This window comes from Alexandromys fortis, unplaced genomic scaffold (assembly GCF_014885135.2).
Source record: "Alexandromys fortis isolate MF-2015 unplaced genomic scaffold, M_Fortis_MF-2015_v1.1 scaffold_31, whole genome shotgun sequence".
NCBI classification, from domain to species: domain Eukaryota; kingdom Metazoa; phylum Chordata; class Mammalia; order Rodentia; family Cricetidae; genus Alexandromys; species Alexandromys fortis.
This window is the reverse complement of record NW_026067974.1, coordinates 8,783,838-8,803,209: the sequence shown is the minus strand read 5'-3', so window position 1 is coordinate 8,803,209 and position 19,372 is coordinate 8,783,838. Positions and strand designations below refer to the sequence as shown.

General features: G+C 50.7%; 1 protein-coding gene across 4 annotated transcripts in view; it reads left to right on the top strand.

Annotated features, from left to right (window-relative positions):
* Positions 1-11,082: 11,082 nt before the first annotated feature.
* Nfe2l1 (NFE2 like bZIP transcription factor 1) overlaps positions 11,083-19,372 on the top strand; it is a 12,518-nt gene continuing 4,228 nt past the window's right edge. Inside the window, exons 1-5 of one of the 4 annotated variants that reach the window (XM_050156601.1) lie at positions 11,496-11,628; positions 12,832-13,115; positions 13,348-13,859; positions 18,609-18,824; positions 19,228-19,317. In XM_050156601.1, coding sequence (XP_050012558.1) covers positions 13,350-13,859; positions 18,609-18,824; positions 19,228-19,317 — 816 coding nt within the window. In that variant the 5' untranslated portion in view covers positions 11,496-11,628; positions 12,832-13,115; positions 13,348-13,349. Of the gene's footprint in view, positions 11,224-11,495; positions 11,629-12,831; positions 13,860-18,608; positions 18,825-19,227; positions 19,318-19,372 lie in introns of those variants that run through there. The other 3 variants (XM_050156599.1, XM_050156600.1, XM_050156602.1) reach the window with 3 other exon arrangements.

The following is a 19,372-nucleotide window of genomic DNA, read 5'->3' as shown; positions in this document are numbered from 1 at the left end:
TCTCTCTCTCTCTCTCTCTCTCTCTCTCTCTCTCTCTCTCTCTCTCTCTCTCTCCTCTCATATCTCCCCTTTTCCCTTTTCCCTTCCATAACCCACTAAATAAATATCCAACCTCACTCTGCATGGCATGCTTATCCATATGTCTGTCTCTAGCCCGCTGCGTGGCTCCCTGTGCATGCCCATCTGTCTTGTCTGTCTTTCCTTGTGGGACTGGCTGCCCCTGGCAAGGTGTCTCACCATGCGGCTCCCTGCTTGGGACTTGCTGCCCCTCATGGCCCACTGCAGCCACTCTGGGAACTGGCCGTCCCTGCCTAGGACTGGCTGCTCTCAGGAACCACTGCCTGCTGCAGCCACTCGGGGACTTGCAGCATTTTTACTTGAACCATTACAGTACCCACATTGGGAGGGTCAGTCTTCTAAAGAAGAGACAGAAGAATTGGAGAGATAGGAGCCTGAGAGAGCTAGGCTGGCTCCATGGGGACAATGGGGGAGGAGCCAGGCAGAGTGGGAGTGAGAACTGGGGATTAGGGAAGTCTAGGAAGGACCTCCACAGCCCAGGATCTGCTGCACTTGCCAGCTCCCTCTCTGTGGAGCTAGTCTGTGATCACTAGGATCTCTTTAAGTTCAGAACCTTCAAGTTCAACCTTCTAAGAATTAGACATTAGGTTTGGAGAGATGGCTCAGTGGTTAAGAGCACTGGGGTTTCATCCAGAGGACCAGGGTTCAGTGCCTAGCACCCACACAGCAGCTCCAGTCCCAGGGGATCCAATGCTCTTGTCTTTCTTTTGTGGGCCTTACAAGTATGGTGCACAGCTGGATGCAGTTGAAACACCCCACAGATAAAAAATTTAAATGAGCTGTCTGGGGCTGGGTATTTAGCTCAGTGGTAGAGTGCTTAACTAGCAAGAGCAAGGCCCTGAGTTACAGCCTCAGCTTTAAAAAAAATGGGGGGGGGGAGGCGGGCTGGAGAGATGGCTCAGAGGTTAAGAGCACTGACTGCTCTTCCAGAGGTCCTGAGTTCAATTCCCAGCAACCACATGGTGGCTCACAGCCATCTGTAATGAGATCTGGTGCCCTCTTCTGGCCTGCATGGACAGAATGTTGTATACATAATGAATAAATAAATCTAAAAAAAAAAATGGGATGTTCATTGATGACAGCCCCTTCCAAACCCTCGACAGAGCCCCTGGGATTCTCCCAGATCATGGCCACTATGAGTGGTGGCACAGAGAAGCTACCAAACTAGACTGCTTCATGGGCAGAAAGAAAGAATTATTGGGGATCGAACTGCCAAGACTATCCTGCGAGCCAGGGGAGGGGGAGAGAGAAAAGCAAAATAGCAGAAAATGAGGAGACTTTATTTTTTATTTTTTTTTTAAACTTTATTTTATTTTATTTATTTATTATGTATACAACATTCTGCTTCACACACACCAGAAGAGGGCACCAGATCTCATTATAGATGGTTGTGAGCCATCATGTGGTTGCTGGGAATTGAACTCAGGACCTCTGGAAGAGCAGTGCTCTTAACCTCTGAGCCATCTCTCCAGCCCGAGACTTTATTTGACAGTCGGCAGGTTGGGCATCTGAGCTGCTACAAGCTGTCTGACTGACCAGGAACCAGGTACCCTTGGCAGAGGTGTTTGACCTCTGGGGGAAGGTTAAGGGAAGTTCCGAGTGAACAGAAACCTCATTTAAGCCTTCTACTCTTCTAGTGAACAGAAACCTTTAGGCTCGTTCACCCAATAACCGTCACTCCGCTCACTGAGTCAGAGTCCTTCCAGTTAGGACAGTGTTACCAGCATTGCCATTTGAGAGGAGGGGGACTTTGGACCTGACAGTTACACCTTTAGTGGGCTTCCAAGGAAGCAGGCAGGCTTTCAGGTGGAGACGCTGGGCAGTACCATCCACCCCAAGGGCATTCTGCAGTTCATAATCAGCTCTGGGAAGGCACCAAGGTGCAGCAACAGACAGCTAGCTTGGTAGTCTGCCCAGAGTGAAGAAGCCATGGCTGGGCTTAAAGTCAGTCAGTTAAGTCAGTAAAGGGTTTGCCTCAGAAGCCTCGGGATCTGAGTTCAGTCCTCAGGGCCCATCTAAAAATGCCGAGCATGGGCCACGCTTGGGTGACAGACACCTGAGGGTCTCTAGGGTTTGATGGCCAACCGCTCTAGTCTAGTTGGGAGCTCCAGGCTAGCATGAGACCCCAGGATCATAGCAGTTGGGCAGCATTCTTGAAGATGACACCCCACACATGTGCACCTGCACACATGTGAACAAGTACACACTTGCCTCACAAAATGCAAAGCGGGGAGCTAGGTGTAGGGGTGCAGGCCTGTGGTCTTAGCTTCTCATGTGGATTCAGGCAGGAGGATTGCACCTTTGAGTACAATCTGGGACACATAGTGAGATTCTGTCTCAAATGACAAGACAAGGGCCAGGTTTGGTGGCACACACCTTTGATCCTAGCGTTTGGGAGGTAGAGATAGGAAGATCTCTGTGAGTTTGAGGCCTGGCTTACATAAGGAGTTCCAGGACAGCCAGAACTACATAGAGAGACTCTGGCTCAACAAACAAACACAAAACAACAACAATGAAATAATAATAAAATAAAAACAAGAGTTGAAGAGACGGTTCACTAGCTCACTGGTTAAGAGTGCCTGCCTCAAAGGGTGGGGGGGGGGTGCACGCCTTTAGTCCCAGCACTCAGGAGGCAGGGGCAGGCAGATCTCTGTGAGTTTGAGGCCAGCCTGGTCTACAGAATGAGTAGACCAACGATACACAGAGAAACCCTGTCTCGTAAAACCAAAAACCAAACCAAAAAAAAAAAAAAAAATTTAAAAAAACAAAACAACATGTTGTCTTTGGGGTTTTCCCCTCTGCTTCCTCCAGGATTGTACGATTGTGTGATTTTCGGGGGTCTATACCTCTCTAATTCAGAGTGCAGGCCTCAGCTGCACTCGAGTCTGCTCTCTTTCTTTTGGAGCCCCAGGAGCCGGGCATTTCCAGCGGAGTTCTCCTGTGGGCCTTGGTATTTCTTGGAGAGGAGATGGTTTTATTTCCTCTGACTCAGCCTCCTGCTGCTGCCATGCCTGTGTCCTGGGCTCTCAGCATCTGTTCCTGTGACGGAGGAAAGGGCTCTTTCAGGCACCAGCCTCAGTCCTTTCTGCTAAGATGTCAGGAGGGGGAGGTGTGTGTGTTCCAGAATGTGAGCCGTGCCTGTGTGCACTGGACAGAAAAGGAGAGCGTCCCTGTTCTGTCTGCAAGACGGGCTTCAGCAGGCCATTCTGGGGGGAGCTCTCATTTCTCCAGAGCCTTTGGTTTCTCTGAGACAAAGCTGCAGAGTGGGCGGAGAGGTGGAGAGAGAGAGAGATAGAGATAGATAGATAGATAGATAGAGAGAGAGAGAGAGAGAGAGAGAGAGAGAGAGAGAGAGAGAGAGAGCTGGCCAAGAAAGGAAGCCTGGCATGGTGGTGCGTGTCTATAGTCTCAGTGCCTGGGAGGCAGAAGCAGGAAGGGAGGAGTTAAAGTCACCTTGATTACTTAGCAAGCTTGAGACCAGCCTCATCTACGACATTGCCTTAAATAAATCAATAAATCAATAAACCTTATGCTCAGCTTACCCCATGTGTTGAATGGCTTTACATACTCATTCTGACTCTTTTTCTCTTTGTTTTGAGACAGCGTCTTGCTATGTAACCTTGGCTGGCCTGGAACTCACTATACAGGTCCGTCTAGCCTTGAACTCATAGCAATTCTCCTGCATCAACCTCCCAAATGCTAGGATGAAAGGTGTGCACCCCCATGCCTCACTGGGATCTGAGTTTTAAGATTTGTGACTATGTACACTGTTGTCTTCATTTACTTAAGGCTAGTCCAATGGGTGAGTGACAAACCTGGGATTTTTAAACCCGCTACATCCAAAACGCCCACTCTCCCCACCTCACAATGCACCTGTCTGATTGTGACATGTCACACTGAGACCTACACAAAGAACATTACCCAATTCTATTTGGGGCGATTCTGGGAGACCCATGGGACGGTTGAACTCAGCTTCAAAAAATGTTAGGCAGAGACATGAATGAACAATGAGGTGCATTCATTGTAGAAGTCAAGAAGAGTGTACGCCCTAGGCTGGGATGATGACTCCAGCCTGGGCCTTAGCTCTGCTGTTGTGTTCGTCCTACCTGGATGCTCGCTCCAAGCTAGCGACCTATTCTCTACTCTGTCCACATACAAGGACCACCTTACCATGAAGTTTTCACAAAATGTTGACGGGGTGTGGGTCTGGTCGGGTTGGGGTGGGACTGGGTCGCTGTTCTTTTCCGGAAGTTCCCTAGGTGGGTCTCGCTGGCAGCTGAGGTTGAGAAGCTTTATGATAATGAGGTACAGGGAGAGGCTGGCAGCAAGCAGAGGAGGTGTGCCTCTTCGGATGGGTTTATGGGAACACACTTTCCAAGGCTGATTACCACCCAAGAAAAGAGACCAGATGTCTGCAGTAACTGGAAAATCAATTGATTTCCTTTGCAAGACATGTTAACATTAATATCGACAGGCTATAACCCTAGAAGCTCTCAGGAGGGCTGTAGGAAAGCAATCTCGGGCAGTCATCCGGTCCATTCCTCTGGATTACCTAGTGTTTGGAGAGGGGGAGACACTTCTATAGACGGATTTGTTTTCTCAAGGCGGGTCTTATGTGTCCCAGGGTAGCCTCAGATTCTCCTCACTCTTGCTATGTAAGGAGGCTGGCCTTGAAGTCTCGATCTAACTCCACCTCCAGAATGATAGGGTTAGAAAACATACACCACCACCTCTGACTGTTTTTTGGTTTTGTTTCTTTTCAAGGCAGGGTTTCTCTGTGTAGCTCTGGCTGTCTTAGAACTTGCTCTGTAGAGCAGGCTGGCCCCGAACTCAGAGATTCGTCTGTGTCTGCTTTTCAAGTGCTGGAATTAAAGGTGCGTGCCACCACTGCCTAGCATGTATGTATGTATGTACATATGTATGTATGTAATACAAAGTCTCATCATGTAGCCCAGGCTTGTCCCCAGCTCTCTAGGGCTTAGAATTGTAGGCATCCATGACTATATACAGCTAAACAATTTTGTTTTGAGACACAGTCTCACCAGGCAGCCCTGGTTGGCTTGGAATTCAAAGAGATCTACTTGCTTCTGTCTCCAAGTGCTGGGATCTGCCTCCAAGGGCATGCCATACCCAGCCAGCCAAATATTCTTAAAGAAAAGAAGATAATGGACAACCGGAAAGGCAGCATTAGGGGACAAAGCAATTTTTATTATTCCTAGTGTGAGGTCCATTAACTTTGCCCTCTCACAGTCCCTTCTCTGGGGGTTTCCTGGTTACCTTGTCCTTCAGGGATGACTAGAGGACAGAAGGGCCTGCAGAAGCAGCCTTTCCCACTAGAAAGGGGCACAGTTAACATGCATCCCCGGGAGAAGTGGGCATGTCAGCATGTGCCTTCTAGTTAGCTGGCCCTTTTAAAACTTTTATTTATTTTGCTGCGTATGTGTGTCCACAGTTGTGCACACATGTCACAGCAGGCATGTGGAGGTCAGAGGACAACTTTGTGGAGTCAGTGCTCTCCTTCCTCCATGTCAATCCCAGGGACCCGACTCAGATGATCAGGTTTGGCAAGTGTCTTCACCTGGTAAGCCATTCTGATAGCTCCATAGCTACCTCTTCTATGGTTCTAAATCCCTGGGCATTGTTGCCAGCTCTTAGCCTTGCTTCCCACAGCTTTTCTCTGTTATTGTGGCCTGCAGTTGTCAGGCAAGGCCCGGCTTTCCTGATGCCCATCAGCCCCTCCCCGAGGGAGCAAGGCATGCGCTCACTTTTTCCAGCTGTCTTCTCTGCCTCATTTAATGGATATACCCGGACTGATGACGCATCAGCATGGGATCTTTCTTTTGCTTCTTGGGTAATTGTCCTATTAACAGCTGTCCCAGGCAAAGAGGCGGGGGAGGTGGTGCAGGGAGAGGAGCGGGTGCTTTCCTGGGGGAAGAACAGACTCTGGAGTTTACAAGGTTAATCGGCAGGTTCTGGGAAGGAGCCGGTGCACCTGCTCAGACTTGATCTGGAACTCTAGACAGAGTGGAGACTGGCTTTTGGTCTGCACTCCCAACTCCTGTATATTAAATATCCCTCGTGCCTGCACCCTGCCAGGCCTAGGCTGCCTGCTATTACAACTGAGGCTGTCTGTGTGTGTGGTGAATCTCAGCAAATTTCAAACTTTCCTTTCTCCCCCTCTTCCTTCCTTTGCTACTGAGGTAATGTATGTGAAAAGCCTAAAGTATGCAGCAAAGCCTGCCCCAGCCATAACATCTAACACAGTTGCCTAGCTATGGAGATCCTGAGTTCAGTCCCTGGTGCCTCAATGCTGTAACCTAGAATTTGACACTGTTCATTCCTATGATTTTTTTTGTTTTTATTGTTTTTGTTGTTGTTTTGTTTTTTGAGACAGTGTGTGAAACTGAGCTGTCCTGGAACTCACTCTGTAGACCAGACTGCTTCTGAACTCACAGAGATCCATCTACTTCTGCCTCCTGAGTTCTGGGATTAAAGGTGTGTGACACCACCGCAGGCCAAATCTCTTTCTTAATGTAGTATTTTTATTTATTCTTTGAGGTTTTCATATATATTGTGCTGGCTAGTTTTATGTCAGTCTGACATAACAAGCTAGAGTCCTCAGAGAAGGGAATCAGATATTGAGAAACATACTCCATAAAATCAGCCTGTAGGCAAGCTTGTAGGGCATCTTCTTTATTGTTGATTGCTATGGGAGGGGCCAGCCCATTGTGGGTGGGGCCACCCCTGGCCTGGTGGTCCGGGGTTCTATAAGAAAGCAGGCTGACAAATCAAGGGGAGCAAGTCAGTAAGCACTCCTCCATGTCCCCTGCCTTTATCAGCTCCTGTTCCATATCACCTTTCATCACTAAAGGAACTCAAAACAGAAACAGGAGCTGTTTTACTATTCTCTGCCTCCCTGTCAGAATTCCAGGTTGAGCATCCCAAGCCAAAAACAAGGGAGGACACAAGCATGCTTGGCAGGGAAGGCACCTCAGCTTTCACAGCCCCCTTCTCAGTGAACTAAAACGGCACATGACAACTGGAGCACACTTGACATAAACATGCGTGGGTCTGAAGTGGGGTGGATCTCAGCTTTCACAGCCCCCTTCTCAGTGAACTCAAACAGCACATGACAGCTCACCAGTGTATGGACATTACAATGTCATTTTATACTTCACTCTCCTAAGAGGATTGTCACTTCCTGTTCTTCCTCCTTGGTATTGTGAGACAAAATAAGTTCCCTCTATATAGAACCATTGGTCTTCAGGTCAGTCTATCAAACACTGGGATTAGAGGTGTAGGCTACTGTGCTTGGCTCCAGTTTTTCCTCTAAAAAATATTTACTTAAGAATATACTTACCTTTTTTTTTAATTTTTGAGATTATCATCACACCATTTCTCCCTTCCCTTTCCTTCCTCCAAACCCTCCCATGTTGGGAGCTATAGATCCCTGATCCCTTGATTTTCTTTGCCTGCCTCAGACCCTTTGCCTGCTGGAGTGAACTGAGCAAAACAACTTGTTTTCCTCTGCTCTGAGCACGAGAGAGACCCTGATGGCAGGCTGATGGGTCTGCAGCTGAAAGATCCCAAGAGCTGGGGTGTGGCCAGGGCCCTTTATAAGCTTCCCCTGAGCACAATAAACTTGGCATTCTTGTATCAAGAGCGACCCACGTCTCCGTCTCTCTCTGTGTGTATCTCTGGGTTTTTGGGTCTCTCAGCCCAGTTCCTGGCTTGCATACCGACCTATAGCAGCACTGGAGCTACAGGCATAGTATAGGCGTAGTACCATATAGCACGTAGTACAGATGCCAGATTTTAACCGGACCATTTCGGAGACTAACAGTGGAGGTCTTCAGCGAGATCGGGAACTAAGGGAGTGCTGAGAGATTGCTCATAATTATATAGAAAAGGGGCATTCCTGGCACTCTTGTCTCAAGGATGTCTTCGTGGCCCCGTTTGTCTGCCTGTCCCTGTCTGTGTGCATGTGATTCTAAATTTTCATTCTAGTTCCCATAGCACTTAGCGAGTAGAGCGCAGGAATGGAACTGGTGGAGTTTTACAAGTGGAGGCCCTCAGGGAGATCGCCCTCTGGAATGGTGAGGGTGGATTAAAGATGGGTATGTGTTTTATGTGTGTTTGGGTAAGTCTTTAAAGAGACAGAGCATAGACAGTCTGATTATAAGCCACAAAAGTATCGAGTGTGTACAGATGTATGTTACTGTGTTGTCTCTTGTGTTTTTGACTGGAAAAAGACATTTGACTCTGGGAATTGCTAAGAGAGGTATCTTGACTTTAAAATATGGGGTCTAAGGATTTGATGCTTTGGAAAAGAGGTTCTGCTTTTATCTCCAGAGGATGAGAACCTGTGGATTCATTCCAGGCTAACGTGGTTTGATTCACCGAGACCCCCTGAAGTATTGTTGTGAACACTCCAAAGATACAGTGCTCCAAACAGCAGGAAGTCGTGTACAGAGAAACGACACCCAAATTTCCTAAATAATTGTTTACTAGAACTCGGGCCCCTTCTGTGATTCCCAAGCTCGGGCCACTTCCCAGAGTCCCTGAGAGTGGCAGCAGTGCCAGGAGCCACAGTGGGGAGTGAGGCTTGTCGGCAACCGCAGCAACAAGTGCTGGAGCCGAGGCTGGCTAGTCACCCAGACTTTGCTGGGGTTGCCTGTTCACGGCATGAGAAGGCTGCAGTTCCTGGCTATGTGTACCACTGGTGCGAGTGGCAAGGATGCTTCCCAGCAGCGTCGCTCTGGCCCAATTCGTGCCTGGCCTGGCTGAGAGGGATCTCTGCCTGCCGCTGTAATGGCTGCTCCGGAATCCATCATCCAGGTGGCAGCAGGCAGCGGGTCCTGAGACCACAGCACAGTTCCCCAAGGGGTGGCAGGCCGTGGGCAGCAGGTCCTGATACCAAGGCAAGCCATGAAGGCAGCCAGGTCCCAGGCAGGAAGCCATGTGGAGGATGAGAGACGGAGATGGATAGGCACATCATACAGAATGAAGTTGGATATTTATTTAGTGGGTTATGGAAGGGAAGAGGAGAAGGGGGAAGAGCAGAGAGGAGGGGAAGGGGAGAAGTGGTGGGGAGAAGGGAGAGATAGAAGCTGCCTCAGAGACACACACATACACACACACACACACACACACACACACACACACACACACACACACACACACACGGAAAGGATGGGACTCAGGCTGGAAGCTGAAGATTAGCTTGCCAAGGAGGACAGGGCAAGGAGTGGGTGTGGCTTGTCTCTTAAAGGGACAGGACAGACCATTACAGTACTTTCAAAATGCTTCTATTTTAGCAGGAGCTCCGAATTACAGACTCCACCTGCTTGGTTTTCTTTTCGCTGTCACTTTTCTGTTTTTGTCTATTGAGTTCGAACCCCAGTACCTCTTGCATGCTAGGTGAGTACTCATGGTAGGTAGGTAAGGACTCTATGACCAAGTATCCCCACACTTTTTTTTTTATTTGTATTTCACATCTAATTCCATGCACTTTATTTTTATTTTTTGAGATAGGGTCTCTATGTAGGCCTGGCTGTTCTGAAACTCTACCTTGAATTCACAGAGATTTGCCTCCCATGAGTACCGGGATTACAGGCATGGGCCACTACACCTGGCTGCTGTGATGTTTTCAAGACCAACAGTTAATACACAAATTTCTAGTCCCACAGAGTTTATATTCTAGTTACTTATTGGGACACACTAAAAATGATGACTAAATAAAAGTCTTTGAAAGTGTAAACTAGGTCAAAATAATTTAATTTTAAAAATCAGATAGTAGTCTAGTAATTTTGCAAGAAAAGATGCTCGTGCATATTCCTGAGCCTCTCCAAATTCAGGTTAACTTTTCCTTTTCGTGGACAGCGGGATTTATCTGGTGTGTTGTCAGGTTGGCCTTGTCCTTAATTGCACAAGGACAATGAACAATGAACTGTCAACTAGATTATGGCCTGGCCTCTGAAGAGGAGACAAGAACTCAGTTGACTTCTCACCTCTGCCCCACAGCTGGGAGCAACACAGTACAAACTCCAACCCAGTGATTTCCTAAATGCGGTCTATGGACCAGTTGCACTAGAATTACTCAAGAGGGCAGGTTATCAGGTCCTTACCCCATGGCTACTGAACAAGAATCTCTCAGAGGCTTTGGAATTTGGAACCTAACAAATGTTGAGAGCATACTAAATTTGAGACTCACAAAAAATGGTTTCGTTGTATTGGTGTATGGGATTGGCGCACTCTGGCAACTCAGGAACGTTCCTGAAAAGCAAAAACTTAAGCTGTGTGTGAGAGGTTAGAGGAGGGGGAAGGGCTTCTCGCGATATTCCTTCGATGACAAAAATGGTCACTATGTCCCATCTCTCACATACCAGCATCCCACTATGGTCACGACAATCTGTCTGCCCGGCAGTTTCAGCCACTTGGCTGTTGCCTGGGCTACAAAATACCACCCTTCCTGCCCGACCCAGGTTACTACACCAGGCCCTAAGACAGAGAGGGGGTTCCGGTTCCCATTGCCAGTACCCAAGATGGCGACACGAACGTCGGCACCATGGGAGCCACATGCTCCGTGCTTCGCTTCGGCTTCCTTAGGTCTCACTGGATTTTTGCAAGTCACTGTGGGAACCCTGGAGGACGCAATTCCAGGCTCCGACGGCAACACTCCGTTCTCTGCCTGAAAACACCTTATTCCTAGACACAGAATGCACGAGAAGCACCTAACACAACACCGCCCACCTGCGACGCAAGGCGGAGGGGCGCAGAATTTCGGACACCAGGGCCTGCGCCTATTCATTGGCGGGTCCATACCGCGGGGCGGGCCTGCACACTCATTGGTCAGCTCTCACGTCAGTCACGGGAAAACGCGGAGGCGCGCTCGGCTATTGGGTTCGCTTTGCTGTCAATCAAAGCGACATCCGGTGACGGCGGGAATTCCGGCCAGCTGATTGGAGCAACTGTTTCTGGGGTGGCCGTGAAGGGCGGGTTTCCGAGCGCAGTGGAAGGAGGGGGCGGGGAGGGAAGCCGAGGCTGGGCGCTCCAGGCCGGCCGGAGGTGGCGGCGGTGGCGAGGCCGGGACTCGGGCTGAGGGCCTGCTGTGGCGGCAGCGGCGGACTGCGACCTCAGCAGTGGGTACCCGACACATTCCCTCTCCTGACGGGAGAGCCGCGGCGCAACAGGAGCGAAGCTTGTGGGATGAGGGGCGGCGAGACGTGGTTGAGGGGCGGGAGGCAGGACGCGGAAGGCCGCGCGGAGTCCTAGTCCCACTCGGGGCCCGGACACGGCAGGAAAGAAACGCGGGGCCGAGCAGAAAGCGTGTTCCTGGGTGGGCTGGGCCGAGCGGGGCCGAGGGCATGGGAGGGCGTGGCGAGGCCGGAATGGAGAGTGGGGTGGGGCCTCGGCTTGGAGGGCGGGGTGAGGCTGGCTTTTAAGGGTGGGTCAGGGCCAGGAAAGTAGCACTTGTCGCTTGGAGTCCCAGAAATCTCGAAGCCGAGGCGCCGACCGTGGGCATGGCAGCTTGGTCCCAGCCAGACTCGGGTATGGAGCAGGGTGCGACCGGGCTCGAGCCAGGGCGCTCTCTGGCCTTCTTGGCTTTGAGGAACTTTGCCCGCTCTCTCAAACTTAATTGGCACTTGGCGAAGTTTTGGTAATAAATTGCGTGAGGACGGGCGGGTATCGAAAGCAGGAATGTTTACTCAACCGAACGAGGGTGTTCGTGGGTGTGTGTGCGTGCGTGCGTGTGTGTGAGTGTGTGCCTCGTACGTGTAGATCCCACTTCACCTCTGGAGTGAGGTTGAGAGTGGGCTACAACCGACGAGTCGCTTTATGAGATTAATAGAAGCTCAAAAGTAGAAACCAGGAACGGAAAGGCAAATTTACCTTCTCCCCACTTGGCAACTGAGATTGAGAACTTGGCCATATCCTTCTGCTTTGGCTCAGAAGGTCATGCGAATAAAGATAAAACCCCGTGAACTGAGGTTCCGGACGGAGCAGGGGCCTACTTCTAGAGGCTCTGCGCTCCTGTACCCTTTCTCCCCTTTTATTTTGCCATACCGGGGATTGAACCGAGGGCCTCTAAGGAGACGCCAGTGATCAGTAACCGTGCCCTTTAAACTTTTTTCTCTTTTACTATTGAACTGGTCTTATTATTTTGTCCAGGCTGGTCCTACATTTCTGATCTTCATGCTTCAGCTTTCTGTATGGCCTCTGCTTTGTGGCTCTACTTTTTTTTTTTTTTTAACGCAAAAATGATAGGAAAGGGAAATTAGCTTTCAAAGTTGAAAAAAACAAAAAAGGCATTTTTTCTTCGTGTGAAACATTCCCGTCTACTTGTCACACGTTTCCCAATAATCTTTCCTTCCTCTTTAAGTTGGAAGAAACAATGACATGGGAAACCAACTTTTTTTTTTAAGCTAGGAAATGGTCTTCTTGTGCTAAAATTAGAAACTGGGTAATGTGTTCTATTAAGAGTGTTGGTAAATGTGAGATATTTTGAATGCCCTGTGCAGTGTCTGCTTCTTCAAAGAAAGCTACTTTTAAGAAATACAATAAATCTAGCAATTAGTAACTTGAGAGTGCCTTTCCTTCCTTTCATGGTTGGTACAACAGGTTTGGTTTGGTTTTTCCTTGTGAAAGTAGCCTTGTAATGTGTTCCCTGCCTTCTCTCTGCGGGTTTCTACCCTGATTCTGATGTAAAGAGTGTGCAATCTTACCTTGTTGCTCTCGTGATTCCCACTTCAGGTTTCTCTGGAAACCCCCCTGGTAAGTGCAGAGGAGGCGGGACACTCTGACCCAAAGACAAAGACCTGTAGCTCCAGCCAAAGAAAATAAAGCCTAGGAAGGAGAAGGAAGGAGAGAAAGCAAGAAGCAAGAACTCGGTGGGTCAGCTGCTCCCACGGACAGCCCGCAGTGGGATCTACAGAGGACACTGACGTGAGGCGGTCTGACTGGATGTGGACTGAAGACAGGAAACTGAGAGGGCCTTGAGGGCCTGGACTGGGTTAGCAACAGCTGAACTTTGAGAGGTGAGGTGTCAAGAAGGGAAGAGTGAATGTGGTCTGGAGTGTGGCTTTTGATCCACAGGGTGTCTTTTCCTCTGGGGCCATCAGGGAGCTCAGCCCCTGTGGTGTGCCAGGGTGGGGTACAGGGTCTTGCACTGAGGAGGGTAACCTGCCGGCTGGAGTGGCAGAGCAGTGGCCTTGATTTGTCTGGTTGAAGATTTAAAAACAAAAAGGTATAAACATTCTGGTCCTTCAGCAATGCTTTCTCTGAAGAAATACTTAACGGAAGGACTTCTCCAGTTCACCATTCTGCTGAGTCTGATTGGGGTTCGGGTGGACGTGGATACTTACCTGACCTCACAACTCCCCCCACTCCGGGAGATCATCCTGGGGCCCAGCTCTGCCTATACCCAGACCCAGTTCCACAACCTGAGGAATACCTTGGATGGCTATGGTATCCACCCCAAGAGCATAGACCTGGACAATTACTTCACTGCCCGGCGACTCCTCAGTCAGGTGAGGGCCCTGGATAGGTTCCAGGTGCCCACCACTGAGGTAAATGCTTGGCTGGTCCACCGGGATCCGGAGGGCTCTGTCTCTGGCAGCCAGCCCAACTCAGGCCTCGCCCTTGAGAGTTCCAGTGGCCTTCAAGACGTGACAGGCCCAGACAACGGGGTGAGAGAAAGCGAAACGGAGCAGGGATTCAGTGACAACTTGGAGGATTTGGGGGCTGTGGCCCCTCCTGTTGGTGGAGACCTAACCAAAGAGGTTAGTGGTCCTGTGGTTGTGGTGGGCTTGGGTGTTGGGGAGGTGTGGGCTAGTTCTGAAGGCTTGTTGGCTTCCCTTTAAGTCCTTTAAAGGAACCAAATAGATTGGGGTCAGGGGTTTGAACCTCTGGCACTGCTTGCATAGGATTGGGCTGAATTGATGGGAACTGGGAGGAGCATTTCATATTTTGAACCATTGACCCACCTCTGAGTGTATTTGTCAGGGTAGGGTGGTTCCTAGAACATGCCAGGATTTTTACTGCTTAGATTTCAGTATGACTGTTGGAGGCTTTGTGTGGGGGGTGGGGAGCCGTGCTATGACGGGGTTTGATTGAGTGTATATTGTTTCTACACGTATTGTGTGGCCTCTCTTGCCTTGTAAAGAACACGGATGCTGTACCTTGAAGTTCTCCATTGCGTTTAGGCCTGTTGTTGTAAACTCCCTTTAGTTCTCCTGGGCTTGAGCCAAGAGGTAGACTTGGATAGTTATTCTTGGCCAGGAGAGGCCAAGGCTCCCATTTTTTGCTGAAGGCCTGCTGTGGGGAGTAGAGCAGAAAGGGCTGGAAGCTAGAGGAGCTGTGCTCTTCTCAGATCAGCTTGTTCCTCCTGGGTGGAAAAGGGTGCAGTTCCTTTCCTTCAGTGATACACATGGCTGCTGCTGCCCCTGTCTGACCTAGGTAGTGAAACAACTTTGGCTTGCCACAAGCTCTAGGAGCTCAAAAAAGACCCACTGCTCTATGGTCCTGGGTTGATTGATGTGAGAGGCTAGCTGGCTGCAGAGCTTGACTTCTCTGCCCGTCATCTCAGACCACATTTTGTCTCCCTTCTTGCATTAAGCCAATTCATTATCTTTTTGGTGACCAATCAGGTTCTCATTTAGGTTTTTTTTTTTTTTTTTTTTTGTTATAGCTGTGGGGAGGGAGATGCTACTGACACCTGATAGGCAGGGCCAGGGGTGCTGCTGCTGCCACTCTTAAATAGCACAGGGTGGCCTCAGACTATGTAGTTAAGGAGATTGGGAAAGCCACTGAGATTAGTTAGCTCTTAACGGATCTGTGTGAGAAAGGCTGGCATTGTCTGATCTTGGAGGTCAGGAACATTTTCTGCCCACCAGGACCTTTTGTCTGACATCCTTTCAAGTTTACGTTTTTGAAATGGTCTGGCTGGCTTGGATCTTGCTGTATAGACCAGAGAAGCCTTGAATTCATGACCTTCTCCTGCCTTTACCTCTGCCTCTCAAATGCTGGGATTGTAGGTCTGCCCCAGGTGGGGAACATCTTAGATTCTCGCACTGTCACTTGGAACTTAACCTTTTTCTGCCTCTTCTTACCCTGTCTTTCAAACGGGTTTCTGAAGTTCAGTGACCTAATGAAACCCTGTTTCTGCCCCATGTGGCATGGGACGGGTCTTCTCCTGAGAACCAACCCTACAGGATTTAGTCCTTCAGGGAGTTTTTTTGAGGGGGGTATAGAATGTTTTGGGTGTGACTGGGTGTGTTGGGGCAGAATGGCACGGAGTTTGGTATCTGCCTTCCTGTTCTTAGCCGTTAAGAAAGTTGTTTTCCTTGACCCTAGGCCTTTACCACTCCCTTTGGGAAGTTGGGTGGGTCATGCTTGTGGGACCCAGGCTTGGGAGGAGGGAAGGGAGGCTTATGATGTGCCTAGAACAACATTTCCTCAGTAACTCAGGGATAAAAATACCCAGGTCCAGAGCATGTGACAGGCACTGCTGGAGCTGGTATTATCGCTGGGGTGGCAGTGCTCCCTGCTGCCAGGCCTGTTCGATGGACAGCCATAGCTTAGGTCCTTGTCAGGGATAGGATTCCCCTCCAGGTTGGCATCCTGCCCAGAGAAGGGGTGGCCTGTTTACAGCTCTTCCCAGGCAAGAAGCAGGCTGTAACCAAGGGAGGACACACTGTCTCTCTGGCCTGACCTTAGGCTCTGGGGAAGTAGTATGAGGCGAAAGCTGTTGCCCCCGAGAAAGCAATCCAGGAGGCAGAATTGTGATTTCAAGTCCCAGTTCTGCCAGGTTTTACCTCCTCCCCTGCTAGGAGAGATACTAGTCAGGTTTGGACACCAAATGCTTGCTTTCTTTTCTTTCTTTTTTTTTTTTTTTTTTTTTTTTTTTTTGCCTTCTTGAGCTCCCCACCCGCACCCCAAGTTGTTCTTTAAAAAAGCTAACATGAAAGGAGGTAACTGGCATATTTGGGGCCTGGATGGTGCCCAACACCTGTCTCTCTAAGGTGAGGATTCAGAATTGTGTGTCTCTCACCTTTTGTTAGAGGCTAGGCCTGGCCTGTACTGACATGTCGCATGTGTGTAATAATGGCTTTCCCTTTCCTCCAGTCTGGTCTTCTGGCCTGTTTCAGGGTGACAAAGCTCCTGGACCTTTTTTTCTTTTGGCTTGGGAGCACTGGGTTCCTGCCCAGCCTGGCTTGTGATCCCTTGCCTTGAGGACAGGCCACAACCTTCTTAAGGAATGGGAAAACTCCTTCCACTTACCAGCAAAGAATTTAGTTTCTGGAGGAGTGTCTGCCCAGTCACAGGAGTGGGCTGGGAGAGCAAGATGCGACAGGAGGGAGGGAGAAGAGTGGCACCCCCCCCCCCCGGACTCTCACTGCACCACCCCAGCTGATTGACTGGGCTGGGTGGGGCTGCCCGCCCCTGGGTGCATCTCCTCAAGGAGACGGAGGCGGCCCAGGGATGGGCCGGTTCTTTGCGGCAGCTTCTCCAGCTGCCCTGGTGCAGAGATTGGCTCCCTTCTGCAGCTAGGTAACAGGCGGTGGGAGGGGATTGGCTCCTTCCGCATCTCCAGCGGAGACTTGGGGGAGGAGATTGGCTCCCGGCGCAGCCTAGGTAACGACAGTGGGAGGAGATTGGCTCTTTCCGCAGCCCCAGCTGCTGACCTGGGGGAGGGGATTGGCTCTCTGCAGCCTCAGCAGTGACCTGCGGGGTGGGAGGGGGAGGGGATTGGCTCCTTGCGGCAGCCTAGGTAACAAGTTTGGGGGGCGTGGGGAGGGGGAAAGGGAGGAGCGGGAGGACAGGCCCAGGAGGTAGCTCGCTTTCCTCTGCAGCGTGAGCACGGAGCATGGGGTGGGAGTCCCGACTCACTGCAGCCTCTGCGGTGAGCTCAGGGTGGGGGCTGCTGGGCGCTTGAGTGGAACTGGGGTTGTGAGGTGGGAGGGGGCTGCTCCAGGATGGAGGAAGGGGGCTGGGCTGGGCCGCCCAGGCAGCAGCACGGGCGGGGCACCTTCCTCGGGCCCCTCGGAGCTACCAAGGGGCCACCCTTCCAGCCTGGTGTGCTTCCTGCAAGCCACGAGCTCCTTGCAGCCCCCTGCCCGGCTTACCGGCACCGGCTGCCCTGGGGCTCCTCTCGCAGACCATGACCCGCCTGGACCGCAGCTCTCACAGTGGTGGGGGCCATGCCAAAGACAGGCCCCTTAACTCTTGGCTGGCTGGTCACCGGGTGGCCCAGCCCCCCTCTGCTTCTGGGTCCAGGGCTTCTGTTCAGGTTGGTGTATGGTGGGAGATTCAAGGGAGAGATCCATGTGGGAGGTCTTAGGATGGGGTAGGTGGTGGTTAGAAAGTACAGTTCCTGCCTGGGGGTCCGGAGGTGGGTCTGGTCTAAAGATACTTTTCAGTGGAAACCGTGTGCTTTTGCATCTCTGAATGGAAGGTGACACTTGAGGGTCTCTTCAGGCTTGTTGGGAGGACTCCTAAAGGGAGGGGTATATATAGGAAATCCAAATGGCTCTATTGGAGTTCTGTGCTGATGTCAGAGGGGGTGGCAGTAGGTGCAGGAACTGTCTAGGAGCCACAGAACAAAGTGGAAGGAGGCATTTTAATGTCCAAGGTTGCAGTCAGAGCTCAGCAATGATGAGAGTTATGTCCTTGAGTGGGTTGACTGATGGGGAGCTGGTGAGTCCTGGGGTGTGGTATGGGAGGGAGGAATGGAGGTAGCATTGGTGTAAGGGGATACAGTGAAATTAGCTTGAGCAGGGGTGGAGTGTGTAGTGGGGATCATCTGACTGTCTGAGGTTCCCTTGGGATTGAGGCAGCTTGCTAGGAGCAGTTGAATTCTGTCAGGGACAGAGCTTGAGGTGAGACTGGGCCTTTAATAGTTGTGGATGTTCAAGCTTACTCCAGCTGTCAACCAGTGAAGGGGGAATGGCTGTAGGAAGGGCTGGAGACAGCCTGTCGTTGTCATTGGTTGCATCAGGTGGTTGGAAATGCAGGGATTTTCCTCTCCAGGCCACCCCACCCCTTTATGCAAATGCAGTGGCACCACAGGCTGATGCAAGCCTGGTCACTGCTAAGCAATTCCACAGGGCAGTTTGCCCTTGTTTGCCGTGGTCAGACAGTCTGTTTTCAGGGGCTCTTATTCCTAAAATGAGAGGTGTCTCTTGCTTCCTCCTCTTCCTTATTAGAGGTGATGCAGTCCTGCCCTTTAGCTTGGGTGTGACTCTGGCCCACATGCTAAACCCGAAGACCTGTGTGACGCTAGATATGTTAGTAGTTTTTACTAATGGCTCTTTTTTTTGGTGGAAGATTGCCTGGGAATGGACGAGTGATGCCTTACTGGTCAGAGGAAGCAAGGGAGAAAGGCTGACAGGCACAGGCCTGGGTAGAGCCCCACCCAGGACCAACTGGAGTGCCACTAGGTGGGACCTCTGAGGGGGCAGGACTGGGAGCTGTCTCCCCTTGGAGCAGGGGCTACTTGAAAGCTAAAGTCATCTTGGTCTGTCTTTCAGGATATAGATCTGATTGACATCCTTTGGCGACAGGATATTGATCTGGGGGCTGGGCGTGAGGTTTTTGACTACAGTCATCGCCAGAAGGAGCAGGATGTGGATAAGGAACTGCAAGATGGAGGAGAACAAGAGGACACCTGGGCAGGCGAGGGCGCGGAAGCTCTGGCCCGAGACCTGCTAGTAGATGGAGAGACTGGGGAGAGCTTCCCTGCACAGGTATTGCTGCGTCCATCACTGGTCTCTGCTCTCCCCACTCCAACTCCGCAGACTCACCAGGCTGGAGCTCTAACAGAAAACCTGCTCTGAGGGAGAGTGTGTCTTTGCGGTGGACTTGATTGTATTTTGGCATAGGGTCTGTAAAGGCACAGTGACTGGGGTATGGAAGTGGGGAGGGGAGGAGCAGTGGACTCAGAAGCACTAGGTCTCTGCAGTAGACATTGCAGACAGGCGAAGTGTCTAGCTTCTTAGGACACTTTTGTTGTCCCTGGGAGAATGGGACTCAGGTTGACCATTCAGAATGACTAGGACACTGCAGACGTACAGCTGTTCTTGTGAAGATGGATCAATCCTAGATAGCCAGGGCCCAGGCCAGTCAGATTTATAATTGCTATTGCCACAGGTGCCTGGTGGGAAGGATCAGACAGCCCCATCCTTGGGAAAATGTCTTAGGCTGCTGGAGGTCACCTGCCCCTTTGGAGAGAATACTAAGGTGAGCTGGACCAGAAAGCTCACCAAGCAAACAGTACAACCTACACAACCCCCCC